Raw genomic sequence first — 16,744 nt, 5'->3', positions numbered from 1 at the left:
AACAAAACATGCCTCCAGCTATAAGCAAATACACCCCAAATGTTGTATCAGATATAAAGACATAGAAAGGTTTCAGTTAGATCAGAGGGGATGGAGGGAGGGTAACCTGGACTGCAGCAGGGTGAACACTCGAACATCTACATTTATGGTAGGTACAAAACTGTACTATGTTCATTGTGTTACCCTGCTGCAGTCATCACACTTGAGTTGAATCCCAAAGATAAGGATGGGAAGTGGAATCAAACAGGGTTAGAAGAGGGTAGTAGGCCCTGCAAAACTGCAGTGGCGAAGCCAGCTCTAGTCTTAGAGTATAGTGGTAAGTGATAGTGTTTTGTGAAGGTGTGTACTGAACTCCAAGTTGCAGCTTCCAGAATATCCTTGGTTGGCACCCCTCTGAGGAAGGCTGTAGATGTAGCTGCTGCCCTGGTGGAGTGGGGCCTTATGCTAGCAGGAACTGGTTTTCCATGATGGGTGTAGCAAAAATGTATGTAATGTCCTATCCATTTTGAAATGGTCTGTTTTGAGATAGCCTTTCCTTGTGATGCTGTTGCATAGGATACAAAAAGCTGGTCAGATTTTCTGAAAGCCTTAGTTTTATCCAAGTAGTAACATAGTTGCCTGTGAATGTCCAATGAGTGCAGGAGTCTTTCTCCTTTGTTCTGTGGATTTGGGAAAAAAGTGGGTAAATGGATTATTTGACTTAGAGCCACACTGGATACCACCTTTGGCATAAAGGAGGGGTTAGTTCATAGAGAGACTCTGTCTTGATGGAAAATGAGGAAAGGCTCCACTGCCATTAGTGCCTATAGCTCTGAGACTCTTCTGGCTGAAGTAATTGCTAGCAGCAGGGCAGTTTTCCATGATATAAACTTTAAATCAGCTGAGAAAGCTGGCTCAAAAGGAGGTAGCGTAAGCTTTTCCAGAACAAAGTTGAGGTCCCAAGTTGGCGTTGGTGCTCTCCTGGGAGGCCTTATGTTTTGGCCCCTCTGAGGTACTGCCTTAGAAGTGGATGTGAAAATAAAGGAGGATCCATGTTGTAGTGAGCTGAAATAGCTGAGGAGTGGATTTTAATAGATGAAAAGGAAAGTGCTTTGTGTAACATCTCAGTTAGATATTGTAGAATCTGAGGTATGTCCGGCTCAAGGGGATTTTGGCCTTTAGCTTGGTTCCAGGAGCAAAATCTTTTCCATTTGTCTGAGTAGGCTTTCCTGGTGCTGGGCCTCCTGGCCTCCAGAATGGCATCCATAATGGATTGTGATAGAGGAGCTGGCTGGTTCTTTAGGTGGTTTGCCATGCAGCCAGATTTAATGTCTTGAGCTGGCTGTGTAGACTCTGACTGTCTTGCTGTGTGAGCAGATGAGGAATTTGTGGTAAAATCCATGGTGGGCCATGGGCCATGTTTCTTAGTAGTGGGTACCAGTGCTGGCATGGCCAGTCTGGGGCAATGAGTATCATTTGTGGTCTCTCCATTCTGACTTTCAGCAGCACCTTTGTTAGAAGGAGCAGTGGAGGGAAGGCATATATAGTCAACATTTTCCAACTGAATGAGAGTGAGTCCACTTTCCAAGCTTGATGGTGGAATGTCCTTGTGCAAAATTTTGGTAGCTGATTGTTTTTGGGGTTGGCAAACAGGTCTATGTCTGGGCACCCCCTATTTTTGAGTTATCATTGCAAATACTTGTGGATCCAGTTTCCACTCATGGGGATCCATGATGTTCCTGCTTAGGTCATCTGCCAATGTGTTCTTTCTTCCTGGCAGGAAGTGTGCTTGTAATTGAACTTGGTAAGTCAGTGCTGTGTTCCACAAGGTCATTGCCTGCCTGCATAGAGGGTAGGAGTGTGTACCCCCTTGCTTGTTTATGTACCACATTACTGTGGTATTGTCTGTCCTTATTATAAGTTGTCCTGGATGTAAGCGGTCCTTGAAGGCTGTCAGAGCATTTTGTACAGCTAGCATTTCTTTTTGATTGATGTGCAGATATCTTTGATCTGAAGTCCATTTGCCTTGAACGCACTGTCCTGCCATGTGTGCCCCCCCAGGCATAGTCCGATGCATCTGTTGTCATAGTTTGCCTGACTGGGGGTAAGGTGAAATGCTGACCCTTGTTGAGGTGACATGCCTGTGACCACCATAGAAACTCATGTTGAAGGCAAGGAATGAGAGGTATCATTGTTTCCAACCTGTGGCTGTGTTGAGTCCATATGCTTTTCAGGTACCATTGTAATTTCCTCATATGCAGTTTTGCAAATGGTATTAGTAGTATGCAAGATGCCATGAATCCCAAGGCCTGCAGATTTTTTCTTGCAGGGAGTTGGGTCTTTGTTGCCATTATTTTGAAGTATTGAGTTAGTTGTACTTGCTTGTCTGGTGTAAGATAAGCCATCTGGGCCATTGTATTCAAGCTGGCACCCAGGAATGTCATGTTCTGTGAGGGCACTAGTTTTGATTTCTTTTCATTTACTGTGTACCCTAGGCAACTTAGAAAGTGTTTGACAAACGCCAGATGTTGTAAGAGAATGTTCTTGCTTTCTGCTTGGATGAGGCAGTCATCCAGGTATGGGTATATTTGAATTCCTCTTTGTCTGCAGTATGCAATTACTGGTGCCAGGCATTTTGTGAAGACCCTGGGTGCAGTAGATAAGCCAAAGGGCAGTGCAAAGAATTGGTAATGGGTTGAACCTGCAATGAAATGGAGGTATCTTCTGCAATTTTGTCTGATGGGGACATGCAGGTATGCCTCCTTGAGGTCCAATGTTACTAGCCAAGCCTTCTTGCCCAACATGGGAAGAAGCTGCTATAGTGTTAGCATCTTGAATTTGGGTACTTGCAAGTAGGTGTTTAGAATTGAAAGGTCCAGAATGGGTCTCCATGCATTGTCCTTTCTGGGGACTAAAAAGACCCTTGAATAAAATCCTTGGCCTTGCTCCTGTGGAGGTACCAGTTGAATGGCTCTCATGTCCATGAGAGCTGCAATTTGTTTTTGTGCCTCTGCCCATTGATTTTGTGGCAGGTTTGGCATTCCTTTTATCCTTGGCAAGGTGTGGAAATGGAATCTGTATCCTTGTGAGATAATGTCTAGGACCCATTTGTCCTTTGCGATGATGCGCCAGTTGTCTGCAAAAAGTGCTAATTTTCCTCCCAAGGGAGCTGCCAAGAGAGTTTTGCTTGGCAGTTTGTGGATTAAGTCATTGTGTTTGTCTTCTAGTAGGTTGGGGCCTGTCTTCTTCTCCCTTCTGTGTTGCAGTGCCCCATTGGCGAGGTTTGTAAGGGATTTGTGCTTGACCTCTGCCCCTAGGGCATCTGTATTCACCCCTCTGTGGTCTGTCAGAAACTGGAAAGGACCAATTTTTTGTTGGCCAATTTCTGCTGAAACGAGGGGGTTGTACCTGTAAGAAATCTTTGACCGTCTGCATAGACTTTGCCTTATCCTCCATTTTCTTTAAAACCTCTTCGGCTTTGACACCAAATAAGACATCCTGCTGTAAAGGTGCATCTAGTAATTTTGCTTTTACATGATAAGGCAGAGTTTGTTCCTTTAACCGAGCATGCCTATGTATGACAGACCCAGTAACAGCTGCTCTACAGGAAACTTCCAGGGAATCAAATCCACATTATAAAGTATATTTGCCCACCTGTTCAGCTGCATGCAACAGATCCCGTATTTCCTTGAATTCAGACTGTTGAGAGTGTGCGCTCATCTTTTGTTTTAATTGAGACATTAAGAATTGCTGATATTTCAGCATGTGAAATTGACAATTTAGTGCTCTCATAGCTAGAGTAGCTGAGGTGTAAACCTTCTTCCCCCACCTATCTAGTGCTCGGGAGTCCCTTTCAGAGGGCACAGGATTTTTAGCCATAGAAGCCTTAGCCCCTTTGGGACCCTGGGAAATTGTTTCTGGGTCAGCAACAGGGCTTTTGTAAAGGAATTTGTGTGAGTCAGGCACTCTATAATATCTGTCTGGTTTGGCTGGAGCAGGTGGCAGAGAATCTGGATTTAGACTAGATTCTAAGTAAACATCATCCACAATGTCTAAAACTGGAGGGATAACAAGTGGTCTGTGCTGGGGAAGTAAAAGAAACTCTCAGAGCCTTTTCTTTGAGTTGGAGTAGTCCTGACCTTCCAAGTGGAAATGTTCCCTCATGGAATGTAAAGTTTCCCCAAAGGAATAGTCTTCAGGGGGAGATGCTGAGGGAATGGAATCTTTAGCATCAGAATCTTCATAAGAAGGGAAGGAGTAATCCTGTTCCTCAGAGGAGTCTGAAGAAATAGAAACTTGATCAGGGGAGGCATAATCCTCCTCTTGTCTTGGCCTTTTGTCTGGGGGGGGGGGTTGGGAACCCCTGATCAGAGTAATCATATATTCAGCCATGTTAAGCATCTGTTTCTTAGGTATGGGGCCTTGAACTGGAGACTGATGTACAGTCTTTTTAGGTTTTAAAGGAGTCTTAAGCTTAGCATAAGATTTTATGGTGAGGGTAGTCGGTCTAAAGACACCTTCTGAAACCGAAGGTGTTTCCACAGCACCGGCTTCTCCTTCTGCAATGTTGTCGGTAGGGCCTAAAGAAAATGGCTGCGTCGGCCTAGTACTCTCTGCTTGAGATTCTGAAGTGGTCTGGGGTTCCAATTCAGCGGTCGTCAGGGGCTGCGTAGGCGCCTCACTGAAAACTGGAGAACCGGAGACCGGCCCAGAAGAGGCCTCAGAATCTGGCTTGGATCTAGGCTGCCTATCTTTATCTTTGTGTTTTTTATGCACACCAGTAGTCGGTTGCTGTGACGGCATAGTATAATTAAATTTCCTACCGAAGTAGTGTAGAGTGAAATCAAAGCGTCGCTTTATAGTTCGCTTATTGAACCTAGCACAAAACTGACAACCAGTGACGTTGTGGTCTGGGCCTAAGCAAGGTATACAATAAGAATGAAAATCCTTATGAGGCATTTGCTTCCCACAAGAAATGCAATTGTTAACTTTTTCTGACATCGGACTGAGACAAGAAAAGGTTCCCCAATGGGGTACTTAGCTTTGAAGACTTCGGGCTGAAATTCGATTCGAAAATCTCAGGTGTCGGCCGACCGGCACTTGCAAACTGCTTCTGCTTCGGGCACCACGCGGCAAGAAAGACTGAAGAAAATGGGGTCAGATGCCTCTTATATACCCCTGGCGCACTGACATCAGGGAAGAAGCGACAGCAACAGACGCCGGACCAAGACTTTGGAACTCAGGCCGACTGCGGGACCGCCTGATGACAGGATAACCCAAGTGTGATGACTGCAGCAAGGTAACACGATGAACATCCAATATGAGAATAATTCAATAGCTTTCTTAATACTGAAGTGAGATTGGCCTGAATGATAAATTACCAAATCATCAGTCTAAAAAATTATAGGTAGACTGGGAAGGTATGCAGGAAATTTATTAATGAAGAAGGAGAATAGAACTGGAGACAGTTCAGAATAATGAGGGGACACCTTGGTAAGTAGAGCTGTTCAAGCAGTACAGGGGCCTATTTGAATTTTGAAATTCCTATTTGTGATAAAAATCTTCAAATCATGGTAGGGCTTGGTTAATAATTCCTGCAGTTTTCAGTGAGTTAGGAAGGAAAAAGTGATTGAGAAGGCAACATTGTTTGATTACATCGATGAAGACAGTCATGGTTAAATGGCTCTTGTTCTCGTTTTGAAGGATATCATCACTACTTTTGTCAAATGCTATTTATTTACTTCAAACTAACCAAAATCTATGTTGTTGCTGGGGGTGGTAACACACACTGTTTTTTTTTTTTTTTTTTTACAAACAGTGGAAAACATTATTTTTGATATTTTACATAGGGAAGGTAGGGTAAAAATTGTTCTAAAGTCATTGGTCATAGCTGTTAACTTTGAGGACTAGCTTTTTCTGGCTGTTTTACAGATTTTGAAAATTCTTAAAGCTATATCTAGAAATGAGTACTGCCAGTTTAGACAAGGGGTGGTAGAAGCTTTAAGAGATATATTTGTATGTGGCATGTTTTCTAAAATATATAAAACAGACTCTTTTCTAAGGAGCAGTTGCCACTTTAGCATGCATTAACATTGCAGCATCAATGACAATAGCAACCTATACATATTACAATAACAAGAGGATGCAGCTGATATTGTTGTTGACAAAATATCTGTTCTTTCTTTCAAAAATAAAGCATGTTTTTAGTATGGCAGAGTAACTTATAATATGTGTTGAGTTAACAAGTTAAGGAAAAAGCCTGCAGAGCAAATCATAGAATCTATAGTGAGAACTTGTAAGCAGGAAAATGCCAAAACAAAAATTATAGACAAGTATTGGGTCCACAAAGACAAGCTGGAACCAAAGTGCATTTATGAAAACATAGATGGATTTGTTAATTAAGAATGTCCAAATGGGAAATCACATTTCCAGCAGTCCTGGAGAAATAATTCCAACAAGAGATATTATTAGCAAATGTACACAACTAAATAAGATGGAACTAAGTGTTACTAAAGACCAACACAATGGACATAATATAAATATCTCTGAGGGTAAGTATACCTGTGGTAATGGGTTATGTGAATTATGAAAGCAGAACTCACAATCTGAACTTGCATTTACTTGATACAGGAAGTCCAGTATTACCTGAAGGAAACTACATAAGAAAAATGGAACTGAATTAGCATTGTTTTATTAAGCTGTATTTTGGAGTCAAGGGCAATAATGCATTCCTCAGTTAAATAATGACCTAATATGCTGAATTTTGGAGCACATAGACGAACACACACACACACACACACACACAGACACACACACACACACACACACACACACACACACACACACACACACACACACACACACACACACACACACACACACACACCTCAAAAATATATACAGAAGGTAAGTATATATAGACCTAAAAACAGCCTTCAAAATAATAGACCGTTACTGCCTCCTACAATGTGTAAAGGATTACGGACAGACAAAAAATGCACTATCATGGTTCCAAAGTTATCTGTCCAGTAGAACATTCACTATCACTTCTGGCTGCTGAACGTCAGTCCCTGCCTCTTTCTAAGTAGGCATTCCTGAGGGCTGTATTCTCTGGTCCTTGTTGTCCTCTCTCTATATTATCCCTTTTCCTATATATATCCTTGGCATAAACTGCACCATTAATGCAAATGTTCAGGTAGTGCCTTATTCAACAGCCACCATATCACTATAACCCCCCCCGAAGGTATAATTCCATCAGGTCTATAATAAACCACATTTTTGGCATCTGGATTTATTAGAACCTGAACTTCATTTGCCAAGTAGCACTAACCTGTGAATCGATACTCTTAATGCTGAAACTCCAGTCCCATAAAGTCTGAAGATTGATAGAGAAAAATACATTTATCTCATAATTTCAATGTGTATTTCCCATCATCTGCTTAAAATAAACATCAACAAACCTTCTTTTGTCTATTTCTCTAGTGAGCCAGTAAAGACATCTATTAGGTTTGTCAAACATAATATTTTCCTTCTGTCAATCCATGTTGCCTTAGGTCCTGTGCCCTACAACCAGTAATATGCCTAGAAATTCTAAGTGAGTTCATCAGTTTTCTTACCACTGCAGTCTTATTCTGCACCCCCCCTTACTACCATTTTTGTGAAGTGGAATCACACATTTTTTTCCATTTCCTGGCTTTTCTACATTTCCCCATAATCTTTTTGAATTACCAGCAGATCACATTGCTTTGCTTGCCTTTATTTTTTTAATTACATCTGAGGGACCCTCCTTGATTATGCCAAGACCTGTACCCAGTCATCCCATTTGTTCCCTAGGGGCAGGAGCCAGGCATCCGTAGAATAGATGAAAGTTGTATAACCCATTTATTCCACTCCAGGAGGCCCTAGTGGCCCATCTGTTTTCCAGCAGCAAGAGTTGAGTAGTAGTGTGTGTGTCAGCAAGTTGGTCTCTTCTAGAAGCCTACCCTTAGGATGCCTACAGCCTTACAATTGCTACTTAGTTGGAGGAGGTGATGTATGTTCTACACACACCTCCTCTTCTTTATTTCAGCAGGAATATCTTGCCCAACAAAGCATGAGCCAACATGGGTGCTATAGACACATGCAATCACAGCTAGGTATCGCCAAGTCTGTGGGCCTAGCAGTTTCACTCCCCCGTGGATTGAACAAGATGATATCAGCCACTCAAGCTCATCCTTTACCACTCATTCTCTCACAGACCTGTTCCACTGATCAAACACTGGTCGTCTGGGCTGTAGTCAGGGCTTCATCCCTCTGTATCACAAGGCCAACTAACTTTAATTTTTCAAGTTAATTCTAAAACCATTATCATCATCATTATCTTCTTTCAGCTGTTCCCGTTAGGGGTCACCACAGTGGATCATCTGTTTCCATTTCTTCCTGTCCTCTGCATCTTGCTCTGTCACATCAACCACCTGCATGTCCTCTCTCACCACATCCATAAACCTTATCTTAGGCCTTCCTCTTTTCCTGTTACCTGGTAGCTTCATTCTTAGCATCTTTTTCCCAATATACTCAGCATCCCTCCTCAGCACATGTCCAAACCAATGTAATCTTGCCTTTCTGGCTTTGTCTCCAAACCTTCCAACCTGAGCTGACCTTCTTATATATTTATTCCTGATCTTGTCCACCCTCATCACACCCAGTGCAAATCTTAACATCTTTAACTCTGCCACATCCAGCTCAAACTCCTGCCTTTTTGTCAATGCCACTGTCTCCAACCCATATAACATAGCTGGTCTCACTACCCTCTTGTAGACCTTCCCTTTCACTCTTACAGGTACTCGTCTATCACAAATCACTCCTGACACTCTTCTCCACCCACTCCATCCTATGGTATGAGTAAATAGCTCTCAGCCCCTCCCCCAGCCTTGGAAATATAAAAATATCTGTCTTGTTTGCTACAGGTAACTTCCCATTCTTTTCTCTGAGAACTGACCAGAAACACTTATTTTCTTTGTAATCTCGGTTATTCCTTCCTATCTTTCTTCCCCTAAGTTAACTGCATGTCCTTATTAGCTTTTCTTTGCTTTCTAATGTATCTGTAAAAAATTTCACCTCTGTTCTTAACAGATTTTACTTTATTTTCTTCAGCTGATGCATTTGTTGGGCTGATTGCTTTCCTTACTTTGTTATGACTTTTCTTTTATTCTATGTCTGGATACGTAAGAAATAATCTTACAATCAATTCAAAACTGAACTCATGAGATGCATGGCAGACTTATTTCATGACAATGAGCAAGAGGTTCTCTGGTTCAATTTTCAGTGGGGGTGCCTTCTGCATGGCATATGCATGTCCTGATTGTGTTTGGGTGGGTTTTCTGCTCATGCATCAGTTTCTTCTCACATTCCAAATATATGCAGTAGGTGAAATAGACACTCTAAATCAGGCACGGATGTCAGTATGCAAGAGTGTATGTGGTATGGAAGGATAACTGTGACAGGGCTAGCTGCATGGCAGTGTGAACATTCAGTCTAGATGATGGTCACTGGTGAAGGGACACCTTGAGTCCTTGTGCAAAAGTGGTAAAAAGGGGTTGTGGATGGATAGAGACAACAGCAGTCAGCCATCCCCTTTAGAAAGAGAGGAAGAAAGAGAGAGCAAACAAAGCAGTTGAATGAAGGCAGACTTTAAAACCGTTCCTTAATTTGCCTGTTTCTGAACAGTACACCACCAATTTTATGAAGAAACTGTTCATCTCAGAGCACAGTAAGACATAAAGTATCGCTAGTTATATTCACTAATGACTTAAATGCTTTCAAGGTGCACTTCTTTTCTGAATATTACATTTTAACAGTCTCTAAAAGATTCTTTGCTCCATGCATAATGTAATTTGTATAGCATATTGATGTATGGCTGCTCTAAAGGGAAATGTTCATGGAGTGAAAAGGGTAAACAACTAATATTTAGCCTTATTTATGTATTTTTAAAACCTTGTGATGCTCATAGCATTTTACAAAACTGAATAAGCACTTACATATGCACACAGATGTGTACATGTGCCCCCCCCTACACACGAGCACACACACACACACACACACACACACACACACACACACACACACACACACACACACACACACTCACTGCAACACCACACAGTACAATATGAGTTTGCTTGCACTATTACTTACAATGTCTAGTATACTTACTGTAAACAAAGATTTCAATTTTCGGACTTTGTTGGATTGGTTCGGTATTTACATTACAGTTGATAACACACCTTGGAGCTTTGTTAAACTGTGTAACATTGTAAATATGCAGCGTAGTCTTGTTTTTCTCTGTAGTTTTATTACTATCAAGTGAGGTTTCCCATGCCAGTAATGTAATATTGGTGCAGCTCGTTTTGCACACTAATGTCAGTGGCTCTCCATACTTCACAACTGGGACTTTTGGTTCAAACACAAGAAGGTTATCCTGACCTGAAACATAAAGAACAAGTCTCAAGATTCTCAATAAAGCCAGATTATTTATTCTACATATTAACTTATGGTGTATCTCCATAACATGCCACCCAAGCTCTGGTTCTATTTCTTTTTCTCTAGTTTCTCTGCCAGCTTCTTTTTTTTTCTGTCTTTCCTGCCCTGCTACACATATGAGACATCATCTGACAGTTCCCCATTAGCAGATGGGATTAGTCCTACAGAACAATGACTTTCAGGTCATATAAAAAACTTAGACAGTAATATTGGAAAGGTTGCATAGTAGTGCACCATCAGAAGATGTCTGGAGGGTTTCCTTTCTGAATAATACCCATAGGCACCCTGAATGATAACACTTGTGTTACCATGTTTATCTTCAGCCATCCTGCTGTAGCTTGTTATACGTATGTAACACTTGTCTGAACTGTATCTCTGGATTTCATCACAGACCTAGCATACCAAGACATGCTTTGTCACCCTCTCTAGTGAAGAAGAAAGCCAGATAACTCCATTGCCACCATTCTGATAAACCCTGGCTATTACTAATTAGGTTATAAGAAGATGATTTCAAATCATATCTCTGTTTCTACCATCCAGATCTTTATGTTGGCCATATATCCCAATTTCAAATGGCGACAATTGTACCACATTACTTAATTTAGCCAACTGCTGCAAAACATTTTTTTTATATTTTATATGCATATCCTAGTCTATTTTCTTTCCTTGACTCGAAAATTGTGGGGCATAGTGATATGCAGCAATTACAACCCAAAAGACAGTTCCTGGCCTTTTGTCTCATTTGTCACACTCGCAAAAGAAGTCCAAAAGTCTGGAGGTCCAACACATTTCAAAAGACATTGTCCATTCTTTTATATTTTAAAAGGCAAAAGTCACACATTCCTAAGTCATGAGAACAAGCATACACCAATTGCAAATGAACAAAAGAGAAGGGAAAAGAGAAAAAAATTACATTTAATTGTTTCCTTTAGTCTGGCATTATCGCTGCCATCACATTGCATGAGGAATCTGTGCCACACTGATGGTGTCAGTGAAGTGGGAAATTAATTTTATGTACAACTAGTGGAATAGTAACACGGGAAGAATGACAATTGATAGCAAAGGGTTTATAAAAATAGGTTTCACTTGTAAAGAAGACATATCATTGGTGTACAATTGTATTCTGTGTCAAACCTTCTTTAGTGTGGTTATCAATAAACAAGCATGGTACATTAATTTACAAACAGTACAGAACTCACTGACAAGATTTAAAAAAAAAAAAACACAGATAAAGAAATTGGAGAGACATTCAGAACCTAACCTAAAGTGACTACTGAATTCAGGGCCAAGTTATGAAAAAAGAGATATCTTCATTTGGCTTTACACAATATGTGAAGAGATGAACAGTCAATTACCATCACTTATTTCTTTAAATAAATATCTTATGATGCAGCAGTTATTAAACAGTAAAAAGCACTACATCTGCAGATGACACAACCAAAAGCACTCCATGCAGTAACATTTATGACTGCATTCATGGAACTTCAATTCCATGAAAACATATCCAATGAAGGATTGCTCTCAAACACAACAAACTAGTATTTTGGGAGACGAACATTGTGACACATGCAAGCAATACCCCTAAAGGTCCCTTACAGTTTATTATCAAAGCTGACATTATCACAGGCAGGGAGGAAAGGTACATTTTAAACCAGGGTAATCCCCCCCAAACTTGTTATTTCTAGCAAAAAGACACTGTATGTTTCAATACCGCAAGCTTACAAATCCATTGTTGGTGGGTTTGTTATTCAGCAGTTATACTAGTCTGGAAAATAGTATGCATTTCTAGCTTTATACCTAAAAGGGAGGAAGATGAGGCCAAAGGTGCTTCACTAGGACATGCCAGAGATCCTTTATGGATATTTTCTTGCATTCTACCCACTCAACATCTCTGTGAAGCTTTGATTGTTTTTCCACGCCTGTGCTTCCCTTCACTTCCCACATGGAATTGCATTTTGCCTCTGTATATGGGATCTCATCTATACTCATCTCAACTGATACACTGTGAAACCTGTTATAGTGTTGGTAGAGGTGGGCAAGCCAGGGATTTCTGAAAAAGAGCTGAGTCAGAGACGAGGGTCTGGCTTTGCTCTTAGAGCATATTAAGATCCAAGCCACAGCCAGCAATGAAAAATAGGGAAAAGTTATAATATGCCACATACTGTATGTAAGACAAAAAGATATCACTTTCTTGGCAAACACTATCTGTTTTTTCATGTTATAAAAACACACCAGTGAAATGATTCAAATACATACTGGGTTTCAGACTGATAATTCAAAGCAAGCATTTACTTTGGGAACCAAATGACATAAACAGAGCACCCACATGTCAGTTTCCTTGTGAACTGAATGTCAAAAGCAGAGCACACAGTTATAAGAATACCGAGGGTCTTTCGGCTTTTCCCGGTTAGGGGTCGGTACAGCAGCTCAACGGTCTGCTAATGCTTGGCGGTGGATTTTTATGGTGTTGAGTTGCCAGCCTGGCACCCAACCTTCAAAGAAGGAACACCCACACATGCACGCACTTACCTGCTTGTCTTTAAAGGAACATTACTTAATCACTGTAAGTATTGCAACACATTTCTGAGACTAATGTATCTTGACCTTAAGCAACACAAATGCAGTTAAATGGTGATTAATGAATGACTGAATGAACAAATAAATAAATAAACCATAATTGAAATCAGAATAACAAATCTCAGGATGCAGCTTCTCCAACTCTACTAGCCTACAAATGTAGGGTTAAGTTACTGAAGAGTGCAGTCTGGCCAACACTGGAGTTTAATATTTACTGTTCAGAAAAAAATGCTGATACAAAACCTGTTGGTAATTGAATTGCAATAACAGTTAAAAATTATCCCTGATTTTGGTCACTTTTAGTCCCATTATTTCTGTTCTGACTTGTACAAAATTTCTGAGGGAATGTAATACTACTTACCATGGAATTCAGAAAATTTACAGAAAAAAATCCCATCCAAAACTCCAAGGCTGAAAATGATTTCAAAGCTATCCCCTCAGACTACTTTCCACAAAGCAGACTTATCTCAGCAGAGTGTAGAACCTCCTATTAGAACAGACTCCAGCTCTTCTGTCAAAACACAAGTGCAAAAGCTGTCCTCACCCAGTTTTAATTGTAAATACTAAAAAAAAAAAAAAAAAAAAAAAAAATACAAATCATGAACCGGAGACTGCTAATTTAAATTGCCTTCTTGCTAACATCATATACTGCTCCATTGACTCCTCGGCTAATCACAGATCTGAAATCTCAAACTGGACCTATCAGAGAGCAGTGACAGCCTGAAAGTTCAGTGTAAAATTCACATAAAAAAGAAAAAAAAACAAAGCCTGCTCAGTGGTTCTGTCCCAAGTGAAATTTTATTCAACTATGACCTTAAAATAAAGACAAGGACTTCTAGAACTGATGCCTTGGCTTGTACTTGGCTCCTCACCTGGCCAAACTATGAGCCAAGTGGAGCTTATTCTCAAGTTCGAGCCTGGCTCAAGCTTACTCTGGCTCACCCACTTGTACATTTTGGAAAATAACCATCAGACCATCTTACTGAAGGGCAATTCAATGAGATCCATTGTACTGACTCCCTCTTGCGATTGCTTATGTGTATGTATTATGTAATCACAGATAGCCGACAGTTGTCTGGCTGTCTGGTAGTGGAATGCCTCACTACAGATCTCCTAAAGATAAGGTTTAAATAAGAGTTCTGACTGTCTGACAGTGTTGTAAGTGCAAGCTTATGATGCATGTTAGCAACAGGATATAGGAATAAGGTGGGAATTACCATTAAGTCATGTGACCTAGAGTGCTGATTGGTGTGGTACCTTACAGAGACGAGTAGTGGCTAGCTGTCATTCCTGCAGGTTTCAATGGATAGTTCTAGAAAGAATGTAGAATTTATTTGAAAGAAGCTATACCTGTAGACATTTTCTTGGGGGGGGGGGGGTCATCTGAGGTCAAACATGCTGTTTCTCCCTACAGTTCTTGTATTTAAGTGCTGTTTTTCATTTAAATAATAAAAGAAGTATTCAATGTTTCCATGTTTCAGAAGCTGCACATATTTTAACTCTGTATTCCTGTCTGGATTTACTGTCAATACTTTATTCAGCTCAGTATTCTCGATACATTGTAGAGAGTGCTTAGAAGCCTAACAGAGAATAGGACATGACAGTATATCTCAGAGGAATTTCTTTAAGCAGACCTCTCCATGTGAAATACCTTATAGCAAAATGCAAATGGATACAACACTACAGTGCAAAAAGTACAGGAAATTAAAAATTGACTGGAGCAGTAGTTCTGACTAACAAAGTGCCATATAAGGAGGCCACTAGTATGAAAAGAATGCCCACGTAATACATTAATGCATTGCACTGCTAATTGTATAAAATTTGCAGTTTTGTGAAAAAATACAAAATGGAGTAAGCCAAAAATTATATATAGACAATAATGGAATGTTTGAAATTTGCAGAACAGAGGACGAGTATTGTGATGCATAAAGCTGCTGCATGGCAGCTGAGGGTGTCTATACTGGCACCGGGTATAGTGTGCCAGGGGGTAACACATAAGCACAATGTTGTGCTACAGCTAGCAAATTACAGCTTGACAGTGAGTACAGGTGATACAGCGAGTACAGGTGATATACTCGGTTAAGGATCATACAGTAGTAAGACGTATGTGGCAAAAAATGCTATGTTCAGACCACACAGTAGTATAAAATACACCACATAGAAAGGATGCTTAAACCCAGAAAGGCAAAAGACAGATACATGTTACAGTGTGAAATACGTTAGGGGCTCAATATGCAAACTCACAGTTACATACACATATGCAAGCAATTGTACATTTGTGTGCCCCCCCCCCCACACACACACATCAGTATGTGCAAAAACACATCCACATATAGACAAAGCAAAGAGGGCATTACACAACCTGCCTTATCAGCTAGTAATGCTGCCTATTTGGGATGGGATAGTGTTTCATGTGCCATAGAAGTGGCACACCACTGTGGAAATGGCACCAGATGCACCAATGTGGCATACAAGTATTATTCAATGAATACAAGGTGCATTCAGTTACAGAGCCCCCGGGGGACTTCAGGTTTGCAGCTGAGCAGGACAGTGGTTGATAAAGTGTTACCCCCCCCCCTTGACATGCACTAGTATGTTAGTTTAATAAGTTGTAATGGGTCTACATTTTTTAAGCTAAATAATAAATCAGCTAAGTGCTGATCAGTCAATAAACTGAAAATAAAATCACCAGAGATGAAGCTTTAATTTCTTGCAAGAATCATGACCTTCTATATTTGAAGCTTCTACTGTGACATGCATGAGTTGTGCAAACAACGATGCACAATACCAGACTCTTCACTAGGGAGTCATTAGGTCCAACCTTACAGTAAAATTACAAGTACTGATGACAGTGTGACAGCCAAGCTACATAGAATTAAAAAGGATCAGTGAAGTATAAGAATCAACTGTTGAGAGTTTAAGGGACAGTTTTCAAGGCTGGAGCAGTGTTATGAGATGGTAGTCACACAACATACCCAACACTCTAGTCATAGTCAGGCACACTGATGTTCCACTCACCAGGCTAAACAAGGAGAAAGTTACTGTCAGCTGGCTGTCGGGTGCCAGGATCCGCCACATAACGCATGCACTCAGGTCACTCCACAACAAGTACAAATATAGGTTCATAGGTAGGTACGAGGCTATCTGCCTGAAGGCATTTGTAAGCCTAGCCAGAATGTGTTGGCTTTTGCCGCCCCTTAGATTAATTCCCTGTGCCTCTGTCCAGCAGAGTCACTGAAGTGATCCCTGGGGTAAACTTTCTGTTTACCATCCACTCGTCAAGGTTTCTCTTGAAGAGTGTTAGTGAGGAACTCTGCCTAATGTTGATTGGAATCTTGTTCCAAAGCATGGGAAGTCTCTGGGACAGGTATCTATCCCTCCAGCATGTCCTATTTATTGTTGTGGTGAGGTTTAGATCCCTAGAGCATGTGGCTCGAGGGGATATGGTTTTCTTTAGGTGGAGCATGTCCATCAATTCTGGGTTGGACATGGCCTTGTATGTCAGGCAGAGATTACCTCTGAGTAGTCAGTATGCAACCGAGTACAGCTGGATTTTCTTCAGTCGAGCTGCATAGGGCATCTGTTTGAGGCCAGTGATCCTCTTGGTGAGGTACTTCTGTGGTCTTTCCAGCTGTTGCAGGTGTCTTGTAAGGTACATCCCAAATGGGGA

General features: G+C 40.9%; 1 protein-coding gene across 2 annotated transcripts in view; it reads right to left on the bottom strand.

Moving 5' to 3' along the window:
- The window catches only part of LOC122812235 (cell adhesion molecule 4-like), a 507,138-nt gene that overhangs the window by 149,682 nt on the left and 340,712 nt on the right, over positions 1–16,744 (bottom strand). Inside the window, exon 3 of one of the 2 annotated variants that reach the window (XM_044084591.1) lies at positions 10,171–10,440. The exons of the other annotated variant lie outside the window; for it this stretch is intronic. Coding sequence (XP_043940526.1) covers positions 10,171–10,440 — 270 coding nt within the window. The remainder of the gene's footprint in view (positions 1–10,170; positions 10,441–16,744) is intronic. 2 annotated transcript variants of the gene reach the window in all.

Source organism: Protopterus annectens, chromosome 9.part0, assembly GCF_019279795.1.
Source record: "Protopterus annectens isolate FY-2018-M chromosome 9.part0, PAN1.0, whole genome shotgun sequence".
NCBI lineage: Eukaryota > Metazoa > Chordata > Ceratodontiformes > Protopteridae > Protopterus > Protopterus annectens.
Note: the sequence above shows the minus strand (reverse complement) of the source record. Positions and strands in the feature narration are given on the sequence as shown.